At 48.0% G+C, this 12,550-nt stretch overlaps 1 protein-coding gene and 1 long non-coding RNA gene across 3 annotated transcripts in view; one reads left to right on the forward strand and one right to left on the reverse strand.

Annotated features, from left to right (window-relative positions):
• The window catches only part of Kiaa1549l (KIAA1549 like), a 273,131-nt gene that overhangs the window by 4,021 nt on the left and 256,560 nt on the right, over window positions 1-12,550 (reverse strand). For both annotated transcript variants that reach the window (XM_006975888.4, XM_015994802.3), the window contains exons 18-20: window positions 8,847-8,944; window positions 7,037-7,185; window positions 5,266-5,417 (exon numbers count right to left, since the gene is read on the reverse strand). In XM_006975888.4, coding sequence (XP_006975950.1) covers window positions 5,266-5,417; window positions 7,037-7,185; window positions 8,847-8,944 — 399 coding nt within the window. The remainder of the gene's footprint in view (window positions 1-5,265; window positions 5,418-7,036; window positions 7,186-8,846; window positions 8,945-12,550) is intronic.
• Window positions 7,180-9,468, forward strand: LOC121828758 (uncharacterized). The gene is made up of 2 exons (XR_006071307.2): window positions 7,180-7,401; window positions 7,870-9,468. It is a non-coding gene; the product is annotated as an uncharacterized LOC121828758 (long non-coding RNA).

The raw sequence follows: 12,550 nt of genomic DNA on the forward strand, positions 1-12,550 counted from the left end.
TCTTTTCATCAAAAGTAGGAGATACACCATTCTCTACTTAAACAACAGAAGTCTCTAGGAATAAAGACAAGCAAAAAATTTAGAATCTATGAATAGCTTGCCCACAGAAACAGTACCATATGCGGGCTGTATTTGGTCCACACAGACCTTTGTATCCCAGGATGCTGGCTGGAATGCTGGGAAAAGGAATACCGAGGATGTAGGCACACGGTACTGTAGGGCAGGCAGAGACCGGGTGTTGGGAGTCCACTTCCAGGTTCAGGAGGCAGGCTAGGCAGGCCAGACAGGTGGAAGGACAAGAGCAAAGGCACAGGGTATGGAGGGGTGTGGGGGGCATGGTGTCCTCAGCCTGTCCCCTCTAAAAGCAACTGAATGCTAGTCCATGGAGCACGGGCTTCTTTAGTGCATCTACCTATTGTCTTGGACACACTTGTGAGAAACAAAGGCTGAGTCTCTACAGTGTGCCTGGAACTCACGGTACATCATGCTGGTCTTGTGATTGTGGTGTTCCCCCCAGCTTTGTCTCCTGACTTCTGGGACTATAGACATGCACTACCACACCCGGCCTCCTTCCCCATCAACAGATACATTCATCTGGAGCCACTGGGGAGGATGGGGCAGGACAGCTGTCTTAACCTCTTCAGGTTGCTATAACAAGATACCACTGACCAGGATGCTGATAAGGAATGGGAGTTTATGTTTATACTCATGAAGGGGACTCCAATGTCTGGTAAGAAGCTGCTTCCCGGTTCTCGACAGCTGCCTTTTCCTGTCACCCAGATGACAGAAGCAGCAGGAAAGCTCTGTGGAGGCTTCTTTTATAGGAACATCAATTCTATTCACAAGTGCTGGACCCTCAACAAACCAACTACCTCCCCAAGGCCTATCCCCTGAAGCCATCACCTTGGCATTGTGGACTTCCACATGTGAGTCAGGCAGAGGGACACCAACATTCAGACATTTGGGATAGGGGAGTAGATGGTAGGATGCTGGACGCTCTGATAGCCCCTCTTGAGGAGGTAGGTTTCTGAGATCATGGGCTGGGAACCCTTCATGGGTGTCAGCAGAGAAGTCAGCTTCAGCAAGGTCATTCGGGGGTGGATCTGGCAGAAGTGAGCTCCGAGGCTACCTCAGTTGCCCAGGTGAGGCTGCAAGGACTCACTCAATGGAAGTAATTGGATTGATGCCTTAAGCTTGAGTTTGGGCTTTAAATTTCATCACAAGACCTTACAAATAAAAATAAAGTGGCAAAAAGCTGCTAATGTCTGTACACACGGGGGCTGGAAGGTTTCCCCTGTACTTTAGAGGAAACCCAGAGTTGGAGTGTCCCACTTAGCCAGCCAGCCACAAGAGCTAAGAATATGCGGGTGACTGGAGCTGACCAAGAACCAAAGCCGGAACACAGGAAGCCTTTCAGATCTCAGTTCACATTTCCATTCTTCTAGGGAATTTTCCCAGTCTGACACAGGCCAACAGTTCCATGCGGTTTCTTTAGAGTGGCAGGCTTTCCTCCTGGGGCCATCATCCCCTGTCCCAGGCCCTCAGTTTTGTGAAGGCGGAACTCTCTCCACCCTCACCTTCTCACTGCTTTGCCCCATGCTCAGGATTATGCCTAGCACAGAGCGGGAAGTCTCCCAGAGCCTGGGGTTCTAGGCACAGTTTGGAAATCACTGGAGGATGGCCAGTAAGTTCCAAACGTGTGGGGAGGAAGCTGCTACATTTCACACTTAGCCAACTGCATGCCTCGGAGTGGAGGGAGTCAATACACGGCCCTTTCTCTGTGACATCAAATCTTGGTGCTAGTGGCAAGAACCAGCAAGGGAAAGATAACTAGCCAACTGGGGTGGTCCCAGGTAGTACTCAGAAGTGGGGAAGATAAGGAAATAGTCTCTTTGTAGGCAAGCATCATTATGCTTTGCTGGCCAGAATCCAGGGCTGCTGTGGGATGTTCTCTATGCCGTGAATGTGTTGCTCTGATTGGTTAATAAATAAAGTGCTGATTGGCCAGTAGCCAGTCAGGAAGTATAGGCGGGACAAAGAGAGAGGAGAATTCTGGGAAGTGGAAGTCTGAGTAAGGAGACGCTGCCAGCCGCCACCATGAGAAACAAGATGTAAGATACCAGTAAACCATAAGCCATGTGGCAAGGTATAGATTTGTAGAAATGGGTTAATTTAAGATATAAAAACTAGATAGCAAGAAGCCTGAGCCATTAGGCCAAATAGTTTAAATAATATAAGCATCTGTGTGTTTATTTGAGTCTGAGTGGCTGACAGCCCAGGCAGGACTGGAGATAACTCAAGCAACCAAGGGCTATAAATACTACTATTCCTTGACAGACATTACCAAATGATCACAGCACAAGCTCCTGATTAGTCTGTTGTGATTCTGAATGTGAACTATGCCTCATAGGCTCATGTATTTGAACTTGATCTTCAGCTGGTGGTGATGTTTGAGAAGGTTCTGGAATATTTCCAAGGTGGAGCCTTACTGAATGAAGTGGATTGCTGAGGGTGACCCTTGAGGTTCTAAAGCGCAGCCTCACTTTTTGTTCACTCTGCTTCCTGACTACAGACACAATATGACCAGCAGCCTCTTGCTGTCACACCTTCCTCAACGTGATGGGATCTTCTGAACAGTAAGCCAAAGCAAACCTTTCTTCCCTTAAATTACTTCTTGACAGATTATTTTTGTCACAATAATGAGAGATTAACAAATACACCCCGAGACCTCCTCCAGAAGTGTCTCCATCTAGCACCAAGGGTGAAATCAATATGACATCCTGGGTCTAGGTAATTTGGGGGAACAGGAAGGTCAGACACCCAAGTGAAGGTGGGGGTCTTGTTTTTCTCACATCAATATAGAGGACATGAATTCTCTTCAATCACCCCAAATGGGGTGTCTTTCTCTAGGTGGCTTTCTGGACTTCCTGTGCTGTCTCTCACTTGCTCTGAATCCCCTGTACAGTAAGCACAGTTGGCACCAGGCCTGGGCACACTCCTCAGGTGAGCTACAGGTGGTAACTGGGCCCCAAGAAAGACCTGTTAAGGCTGCAGCATTAAAAAGAGCCAGGGAAACTCAATTGCTTTCACACTGTTGGGGATGATTCTGGAAAGACCCTGTCATCCTGTCACGAAGGTTAGGTTTGTATTTGCTGAGGTCTTTTGCCTTTTTCTCTAAGGTGAGGTGATCCCAAGGGCAGCTAGATATAGCTGAAAGCCTAGGTAAGCTATGTGTGTTGAGCATCTTGAGGGCAAAGGTCAAGGATTGGAAAATATTTCCTTTGAATCCTGCAGAGCACATAGCTGTTCAAGCTGCAGGCTTACAGCCTGCCCTGTACCACACGTGTATCAGTTACTCTGAAAAGCACATACATTATTTCTACATTTTAAGACTTACAGAGTCAAACACACTCTGAATTGATCGGTCCTACCCAATGTTTGGATATGCAGGCAATGCGAAACAATCAAATCCGATGGAGAGCTGAGAAAGGCCAGTCAGACACGGTGGCTCAGCACTGGCGTTAAGGCAGAAGGATTGCAGGAGTTTACAGTTGGCCTTGGCTTCACAGTACATTGCGAATTGCAAACCAGTTTGGACTTAGGAATCAAACCTTGTCTCAAAATAAACAACAACAACTAAACAAGCAAAACAACAAAACCATCCTCAAACCCCAAAAATAAAGCAAACAAAAAGAATGGAAAAAAAGACAAAACAACATAACCCAGAAAGAAAGGTAAAGATGAGCCCTTCCACAACTACCCAAACAGATGCTATGAGGTCCCAGGTTAGACCCACTGACCCAACAGCAGGAAATCTCTCTAGTTCCTCTCTCAGAGCTTACTTACTCCAACTCCACAAACAATCTGAATGAGTTCAATGTTTCGTTTGCTGAGAACAGCACATTAGGAAAGGCCCATGTGAAGATGTGGAGATACTGACAGCATAAAGTACCAGCCAGGAGGAAGTTCATGCAAAGAACAAGCACATTAAGCCGTAGTATCAAGTCCAGATAGTAATAGTTTGTAATACTTAACAAAAAGGCCAGAATCCTCACACTGTTAAGGCCCAACCTCCAAACGCCTCCTGAGACTCGTGGGACTTCATAAGGATGCTGAACCTCTCAAAGAGGACCATTCAGTCAGACTATACCCACTTGAAAGGAGAAGGAATAGAGAGCATTCATTTCAGAAATACTTTATATGCAATGTGGCCTGTATTTTTATGTTTTAGAAACCAAAGAAGTAAGCTTTGGACAACAGGGAAGTTTATACGTAGGATCACCCGTCTGGTGTTGGAACTCAGGCTGCAGGGTATGGTGACCTCAGAGGTTTGAATAGAGATACTGCCAGATTCCTGTATCAAGGTGTTTTCCAAAGCTAGGAATTTATTCCAAGGGCAGAGACCAATACAGAAAGTGACTAAAACATGCAGGGAATGTCAGGTTCAGCTCAGGGAGTAACCTGCCTTCCTCATCTGTACCAGGTGAGCTCACTCAGGGACAAGACAGCCCACCCCACTACAGACACCATAGATGGCTCTTTTTTTTTTTTTTTTTTTTTTGGCACATCCAGAAACCCCAAAGACAGGTATATCTGTGTCACCCAGCTATGAGGGGAGTGAAGGGAGATATCAAAGGACTGGGACAAACGCTTGTGGGGAGGTCAGCAGGAAGTCTTAGGATCTGCCACATGGTGCTTTCAGGGTTTCCGAGGCTTCATTTGCTGACATTTGATCTAAAACCTTGTAGAATGTGACACTTCAAAGGAATACATTTTATAGACATGTTGGAGTTAGGCTGGTCTGAACTCTGGCCTTGGCTCTTCTCCAGATGTGTGGCCTTAGACATTGTGTCACGTGACTAAGCCTCAGTTCCTTATCCACAAGCTGGGAGTAGTCCTGGGAGTTCTAAAACTCACTTGATCAAATTGTTGTGAAGATTAAATATGACAGTCTAATGGAACATCTAGACAGGGCCTGGCATATAGAAAATACTAAACAGATGCTAGTGATGACTATAAGACTTATTTGGTTACAGTCACCCTGCTAGGAAGAGGTAGAATGTGTGCTAGAAAATGTCTCAAATTCCTCCATCAGAGGTCACATGTCTCTCCTCACTACCTCCCTCAAAATGGCCAGTCTCATCCACGGGCGTGGTGGGAGGGGTCCTGAGAGAACCGAAACCTAGCGTCTGTCTTTCATCTCATTTTCTCCTAGAGGTGTGCCCAGCAAGGGAGGTTTTATGAGAGCACCATCAAGGATCTCACCGAATCAGCCCACTGGCTTGGGAGCTCATTCTCTCCTGCATAGGACATCCAGGCCTGGCTCCTGTAGGATGAGGGAGGTGTTGGGATGAAGTAGCCGGTGAAGCCAGGTCTGTTGGCAGCTGGGATGGCAAACACCGCTGGCACCGTGTTACCTGCACAGAGGAAGTGGGTGGGAGGTCAGGAGAGTCTGGGCTCTGGATCCAGACCCCTCCCCGCAAGAGCCAGCTGAACCCCATTTCATAGACCACCTGGCTGCCTGCTGGGCCCCAAATCTCAGCAAATCAGGCATGAGGTGAGAAGCATGTTCTTGGCTATAATATGAAGCAGCTCTATGTAGGGCAGAGGAGATGCTGGGCACAGAGACTCCATCTAATGCAGAGCAGAGCCCTGCTGGAGTGGCTGAAACTCTGGGTAATGCATCAGCGAAGAGGGTGGCTGAGGTGGAGGGCACCTGGCTCTCTTAGTGGAGCTCTTCCAAGGTCACGGTGACTGCCAAGGGGAGCAGGTGGTGCCCTACTCAGGGTATCTGGCACAGAGACCAAGTGGAGCTGAGATCCAGGCTGTGCCCTCTTTGCAGGGGTGGGTGCTACATCCACTTTTTTTCCCCCCACTTCTCTGGCTGCTTCACAGGCTAGCAGTGCCTCATTTTCCCATCCTCCTAAAGAGGGAGGAGAGTCCAGTCCTTCCCACGGCACCTGCATGAAGTCTAGTTCAGGAAGCTGGAAATCTAGGGAGGACTCTGACGTTGGTCCAGGTTAGAGGATGTGAGGGAAAAGGTCATTGGGGAGGAAGTAAGAGGCCTCATTCTGCAAGCCCAGCCCCCATCACCTGCCTAGTCAATGTGGCAGGCATCATCTGCTGTGGCTCAGACCAGCCATCCAGGCTTTGAAAGTCCAACTCCCCCTCTAGAGCCCCCATCCTCTCCCTCATCCTACCCTAATGGCCTTGACCTGTTCAGAGGAAAGGACACCTTGGACGCAGGTGCTTTCTTCCCAGGAGGACATGCGGTTTTAAAGATTTAACAAAAACAGTCAAAAGGAATGGATTTCACCAGAGGAATTCCTGGAAACCACAAATGGTTGGCAACTGGTGCTAGTAGGTCTAACCATAAAGGTATGGCATGTATACAATAAAAATTCAACCAGGTCACACACAAAGTAGGGTGTGTGCAAACCTCCAGTTCCATTTGTCATTGTCTGTCAGTTTGACCAAAAAAAACCCCACCACAACTGGAAATGACCCTTATGTCCATCAAAGGAATGGACCGTTGCACATCATGTCACGGGACATGATGGGAAGGATGGCGGTGGAAATGAATGGCTAACCCGTGCTCAGACAGCCATCTGGAGAAGTACTGCAACAATATCGAGTTAAGAAGACAGTGCAAAAGGAATGGGTAGTATATGATTTATGCAAATTTAAAATACATATAGAATTAGCATATATCTTTAAATAGGTACATAACACAACACAGGTCTAAAACCCATGGCCTGAGGACCATGGTCACCTTGGGAAAGAATGGCTATATGTGTCATGCTGTGAAGGTAAAATAAACAGAAACCTGAAATATGACAAAATATTAACATTACTTTGACTTTAGCATAACTAGGTATTTTGCGTGGTTTCAGTTTTTTGTTTTTTGTTTTTTTTTTAAATAAAACCAGTAGTTCCTCTGGTCCACCTGTGGTGGCTCTGGGTCCTGACAGCGGCAGTTTGTGTGGACTGGGAAGAAGGCTCCTCACAGGGAACAGGCTTCCTCTCCTCTGCTCACCTGAGTAATTTAAAGCCGATTGATCCAACTGCGTCACGGACACGGGACCTCTGGACACCTGGGCAAACGAGGCACTGTCATGCAACTGGGCGGGCTCAGGGCCTGTGGACTCAGCCATCCGGGTCTTGCTGCCGATATCTGATGTGGACCTGAGGAGGGCGGAGGGACCGTGTGGTGTGAGCATGCCTCAGGCACCAAGCAGTCACGTTACACTGAAAAGTGGTCTGACGTCATCAAGCCCCCGTTCCCATGAGGTCCTGGGACTGACTCGCTGCCAATAGCAACGGAACCGCTGGTGGCGTCCGCAGGCAGCAGGCACCCAGAACCTGCGATAGCGGGGTCGGTTTTTGTTCTTCCTGTTTGAGGTTAGTTCTCTAAGGATGGTTCTGGGTAGCAGAATATTTAATTTCCATGTAAAGGCAGCGAGGCAACTAGTTCTGGGTGTTAGCTGGGGACGGCAGACCTAGGAGGCAATGACATCTGGAGCAGCCAATGGGATGGACGGCTTTACCTCTAACGTGCGTTCCTGGCCTAATGCTCTGGGTTTCCGTGAAGGAAGTGTCATCCTCATGTGGGTGAGGACGGCAGATGGCGGAGAAGGTGGGGGTGGGGGATTGGCAGAAGAAACGGACAGATGATGGCTATCGGCAGACCTGCCACTAAGGACTGAGGTGGGCAACTGATCTGGAGAGTTCACAGAAGTAGCTCAGAATCCCGTGCTTCCTCAGGGAGGCTGGGGAGATCCGACCACACAGTAGGGTGGGCGGAGGAGGGGCGGTCAGTGTGGGGTCTCACTTTCTCATCCCTCCTTCCCTGTTGGCTTGTTCCCACAGCTCTGCTTCAGATGACCCTTTCCAGGAAAACTTCTGGATCTTTCCCTGTGCACTCTGCTGCGAGCCCTTCCTGAGGAGTCCTAGAGAGTTACATCAGGGACCCAAGAAGCAAGGTGGTCTGCCATGAATCACAAGGCAGACCTTTGGCAGATGAGGCAACGGGCCCCTTGGTCAGCTTCTTACCACCCCACCCTGGACACCACTGGCCTCAGGGATGATGTGAAGCAGGCTCGACCCTGAACGGTCAGAACTGAAAACAGCATCTTTCCTAGGGACGCTCCCCCCCTTTTTTTTTAAACCGCCTGCACAAAGTCCATGCCTGTGGCCCACAGATGGGCTGCCCAGTATGTTGGGGAAGGTTGTGGAGCAAGGCTGGGCCAGTGACCCAGCATTCCCCAGGGCAGGGTTATTCCTAGCTTGGGTATCAGAATTAGTTCATTCTTCCCCAGAGCTCCTGGTTTTTCTATTTCTTGTCCCACTTTATTAAAGACATGTGCCGGCTGTGTCAGTAAAGAACAAAGAGAAGGCGTAGCAAATGCCTCATGCTGAGACGTGTGAGTTCAGCCTCTCCGAAAAGTCAAGACTGGGAGTGGGTAGCCCAGACCCACTACTCCCTGGCCCCTGAGACACTGTCCTACAAATAGCAAAGGGACTTCTGGGTATGCTAACACAGGATGAGGCAGCTGCACTTGTCATTTTCATATCTTCAAGGTCAGGGTATGGGCAATCAAGGTGCAGGGCAATCAGGTTGGGCGGTTTGGATTGTGGGGTATCAGGGACCTTCTATTTAGAAAGGCATGCAAATTGTTCAGTGTGGTCTCCACTTCGTGACACTCCTGTGCCCCAGCCGCAGGGGCCGCACCTTGAACTGGGACAGGGAAGGGAGTGAGTTTACTGGTACGACTGCCCACAGGACTAAACAGCCTGGGGGTCAAATCTTTCCCAAATCTCCCAAAGCCATGAAAGGAATGCGTTACCGCCTGAGGGAAGCCACAGCCACAGGGCCTGTCCTGGGAGGTACAGGTGGCGGGGGAGAGCCCATGACCATTTCAGGAAGCTGGGAAAACCTGTAAGCCTGTGAAGAGACGAGCAAATTAGAGAGAGCTGTTTAAACCAGTGTCCCCCAGCACAAAGCTCCTTATTTAAGGAGGAAGAACCCTTCCAGGGGCCAGACCCTCAGTCCTCCCTCACATGTGTCCCCTAGATCTTCCTTACCCCAGTCCCCACGCTCATCCCATGCGCCTCTCTCTCTGTGGCTCTGGTTCGCTTGGACCACTGCAGTCCCAGAGCCCTTCAGTGGCCTTAGAGCACACTTTCCTCCTCGGGCTTTGGCAAATGCTGCTCCCTCTTCCTGGCATGATTTTCTCCTGGTTCTGCCCATCGCTCCTTCCTTTATAGCATTCAACCTGCCCCATACCTCCCTTTTCTCTGTCTAAGGAAATGAGTACTTATTGGCTAAATTATAGGGCTCCTTGCTTATTCATCATCCGCCACCAGCTAGACTGTAATCTGAGGTTTTAAGGGTAAGGTTTTGTTGTCAGTAATATCATGCCTGGAATAGTGCGTAGCAGAAGATCAATAAATATTAGCGCAGAAGAAGGAATGAATGAATGGCTGGGGCAGTTTCCTTTCTCGGGGAACGGGATTTAATGTGGGAAAGTAGTGTGTTGGGGTGGCGGGGAGAGGGGGTGAGGCAGGAGGATCTCATGAACAGACTTTCAACTCCTAGGGAAGTCAGGTGGCCTCTGTGGATTCCAATGTCCTCTTCTGAAGTGGAGACATCAATACTGTACTCAGGGCGTTACTGAGAAGATAGGCAAGGCCCTGTGTGTGCACAGACTGTGCAGCCAAAGCACAGACTTCGGTCAACATTCGAGGGGATACAGGAAAGACAGACAGGATCAATGGGGGTCAGGGCAAGGCTTACTGTATCGAGAGGAAATCTAGAGATGCTCTTGGGGTAGACAGAGCTCAACTTGTCTTTTTAGGACAGTGTGCTTGCCTATCAGACTCTCAAAAAGAACAGGATGGCAGGCCTTTAGCCCCCAAAGTGTCAGCACAAAATTCTGCAGAGAGGGGACCCCATAAACAGTATTCTTTTGAACTGGAAAAGGCCCCCTGCCCCCCTCTAGCACTACAGCAAACACCACACTGTCAGGGCTAACCCATGTAATAGCAGCGAGGCGGCAGAGAAAACACACTTTCGAAAGGCACCATGAAAATTGTGAGCTGTAAGGGAAATCGCTCAGGACAGCTCTGGTACCCTTCCTCCCCTGCATCTCAGCAAACTAAAACAGAACTGTGAGCTGATGCCAGAGGTGGAAAAAGTGAGCAGGAAGCAAATGCAAAAGATGTGGCTTCCCAGAAGATAAATTGGGCAACCGATGTCCAATTATGATTTCAGGCTTCAGCACAGGGCATGTGGTTGAGGTAGGCATGTGCCTGGCAAGCCTGGCCTCTCCTTGGGAGGGTGACTGGTGAGGTTTCAAAGTCTACATGGAAACACCTGGAAATTCTCTTTCTAAAGTATTAGATAGGCACTTATACTACAAACAGGAGCTGATGAAATGTACCAGAGGGAGGAATGAATATCAGTACCAAGGGCACAGACACAAACTTTTAAAGACTTCCAAGTTTCAACTGTCCAGACATAAAACAAACAAAAATAACATTGTAAGAAATGTTGTTGTTGTTGAAGAGTTAATCAAGCAGGGCTGATGGCTAGTGATTAAGAGCACATACTGTTCTGTTCTTCCACAGGACGAGAGTCCAGTTCCCAGCCCCCGAATCAGACAGCTCACAACCGCCTGTAACCTCAGCTCCAACACCTTTTCTGGCCCAGTGGGCATGATGCTTGCATGTATAAAAACCACATTCTAACATAGCACATATCATACAATTTAAAAATAAATATACATTTTTTTTTAAAAAAAGTATTAACTGACCAAATTGAGATGTCATCAGGAATGCTATAGCATACTCAAAAACAACTTTCAGACATGAAAGAGGGTTCCTGAGCTAAAGCATTCAGTGTCAGGGAATTCAATTCTGTGCATTCAGAATTGATGAAGCGAGAATTAAGAAACTTGGAAACAGAACTGAGGAACTTAGTGAAAACTAACTGGAAAAAATAGGAAATTGAAAATATAAAAAGAAAAGATGCAGAGTTGGGGGATGAACAGGTCTGACATCGGTATCTCGATGCCGAAGAACAGGAGAGGAGGAGTGATGTTGAGCGTCTTCCTACATTGCTCTCCACTTTATCATCCTAGGCAGGGTCTCCTACTGCATACAGCAAGAGCTTTATCCACCACACCATCTTCACAGATCTATGAAACTATTTTATCAGACACGAAACACTTACTTGAAAGCAGTGCGTCTGGTTGAAATCGGGGAGAGAAAGGATGATAAATTTGGCCCGTCCCTATTTCATGACGGCTTCCTGTGGTGCTTCCTGAACTCCGAGTTTTGCAGACAGGTTGAAAACCATTGTCCTGCATGCCTTCCCAGATGTACCTTCAGAATTCTTAATAATTCAACAAGTGATGTGCTCCCTTCACAAAATAAAGGGGTTCACAACCCCTCTGTCTCTTCTGGCCTCTGATGCTATTCAGCTAAGGATGCAGACATCTATTTTTATCCCTGGATCTTGGAAGGCTTATTCTGTACTCAACACAGTTTTCTAGCCAAGAAAAAAAAAAAAAGATTTGACAAAAAGTTCTGCACTTCTGTTGAGCGTTAAAGGAGTCCCCTTTATTAGTGGGCTTTTTCAGGCATAAAGCACACCTACATGAGACAGCAGATTCTCCACTCTAGGACTATGTCCTTGGAACTTTGGCAGTCACATAAACAGCAGAGATGGCCATTGCAAGTGTGCATGAGCTGAGAAAATCTTTCTCCCTTTCCTCTATGTAAGTTCCAGAGGTTCTGAATTCCTGTCTTGCATCCTGGGTCCCTTTCTGCGTCCATTCAATCTGGCATTTGTTGGCTCCTGTGTGATGGGGAGCTGTTCCTCCTGCACCACTAGAAGCCATCTACTATTCAAAACTATTGATGGCACCCCAAGCTTGTCATTCCACAGTTATGCTTGATGTGCTCAGCTTGTCACCCAAGAATGCATCTTGTGGGTTTAGGGGTGTGGAGGGGTCCCTGTTCTCTGGACAGGAAAGGCTGGAGACTCAGAACTCAAGGCAGCCTTTATAAATGTCTCTGGTCTCCAAGGCTGAAAGAGGCTGGCTATGACTAAATAAGGCAATATTTGGGCTCAGAAATTCCATTGCAATGTGAAGAGAATGAAGGCGATGCTCCAGTCCACTTGGGTTGGGGGTGAAGGACCAGGGCATAGCTATCTTCCCTGGCAATCTCTGTGGAGTGAACACAGATAGGTAGGAGCCTCCTGTGAGCATACAGTTACTAAAAGAGAGACAGCTGGACATGTGAACACAGGATAGCACCAGAGCAATAAAGGGCTGACAGCAGCATCCCAACTGGAGCAGGCCAGGGGATCTTGGGCTTTGTATTGGCAGAGGAAGGTAGACTCATGGTCAAAGCTCAACTATCCTCATTAGAAGCTGCATTGGCTAGCCTTCTGTACTAGTACTATAATTACCCAAGAGAATCTATTTATCATCCAAGAAAAGTTTTCTTTTTATGTTTTCACTTGAAGATTTAGACGTTTCAG

This window comes from Peromyscus maniculatus, chromosome 4 (genome assembly GCF_049852395.1).
Source record: "Peromyscus maniculatus bairdii isolate BWxNUB_F1_BW_parent chromosome 4, HU_Pman_BW_mat_3.1, whole genome shotgun sequence".
NCBI lineage: Eukaryota > Metazoa > Chordata > Mammalia > Rodentia > Cricetidae > Peromyscus > Peromyscus maniculatus.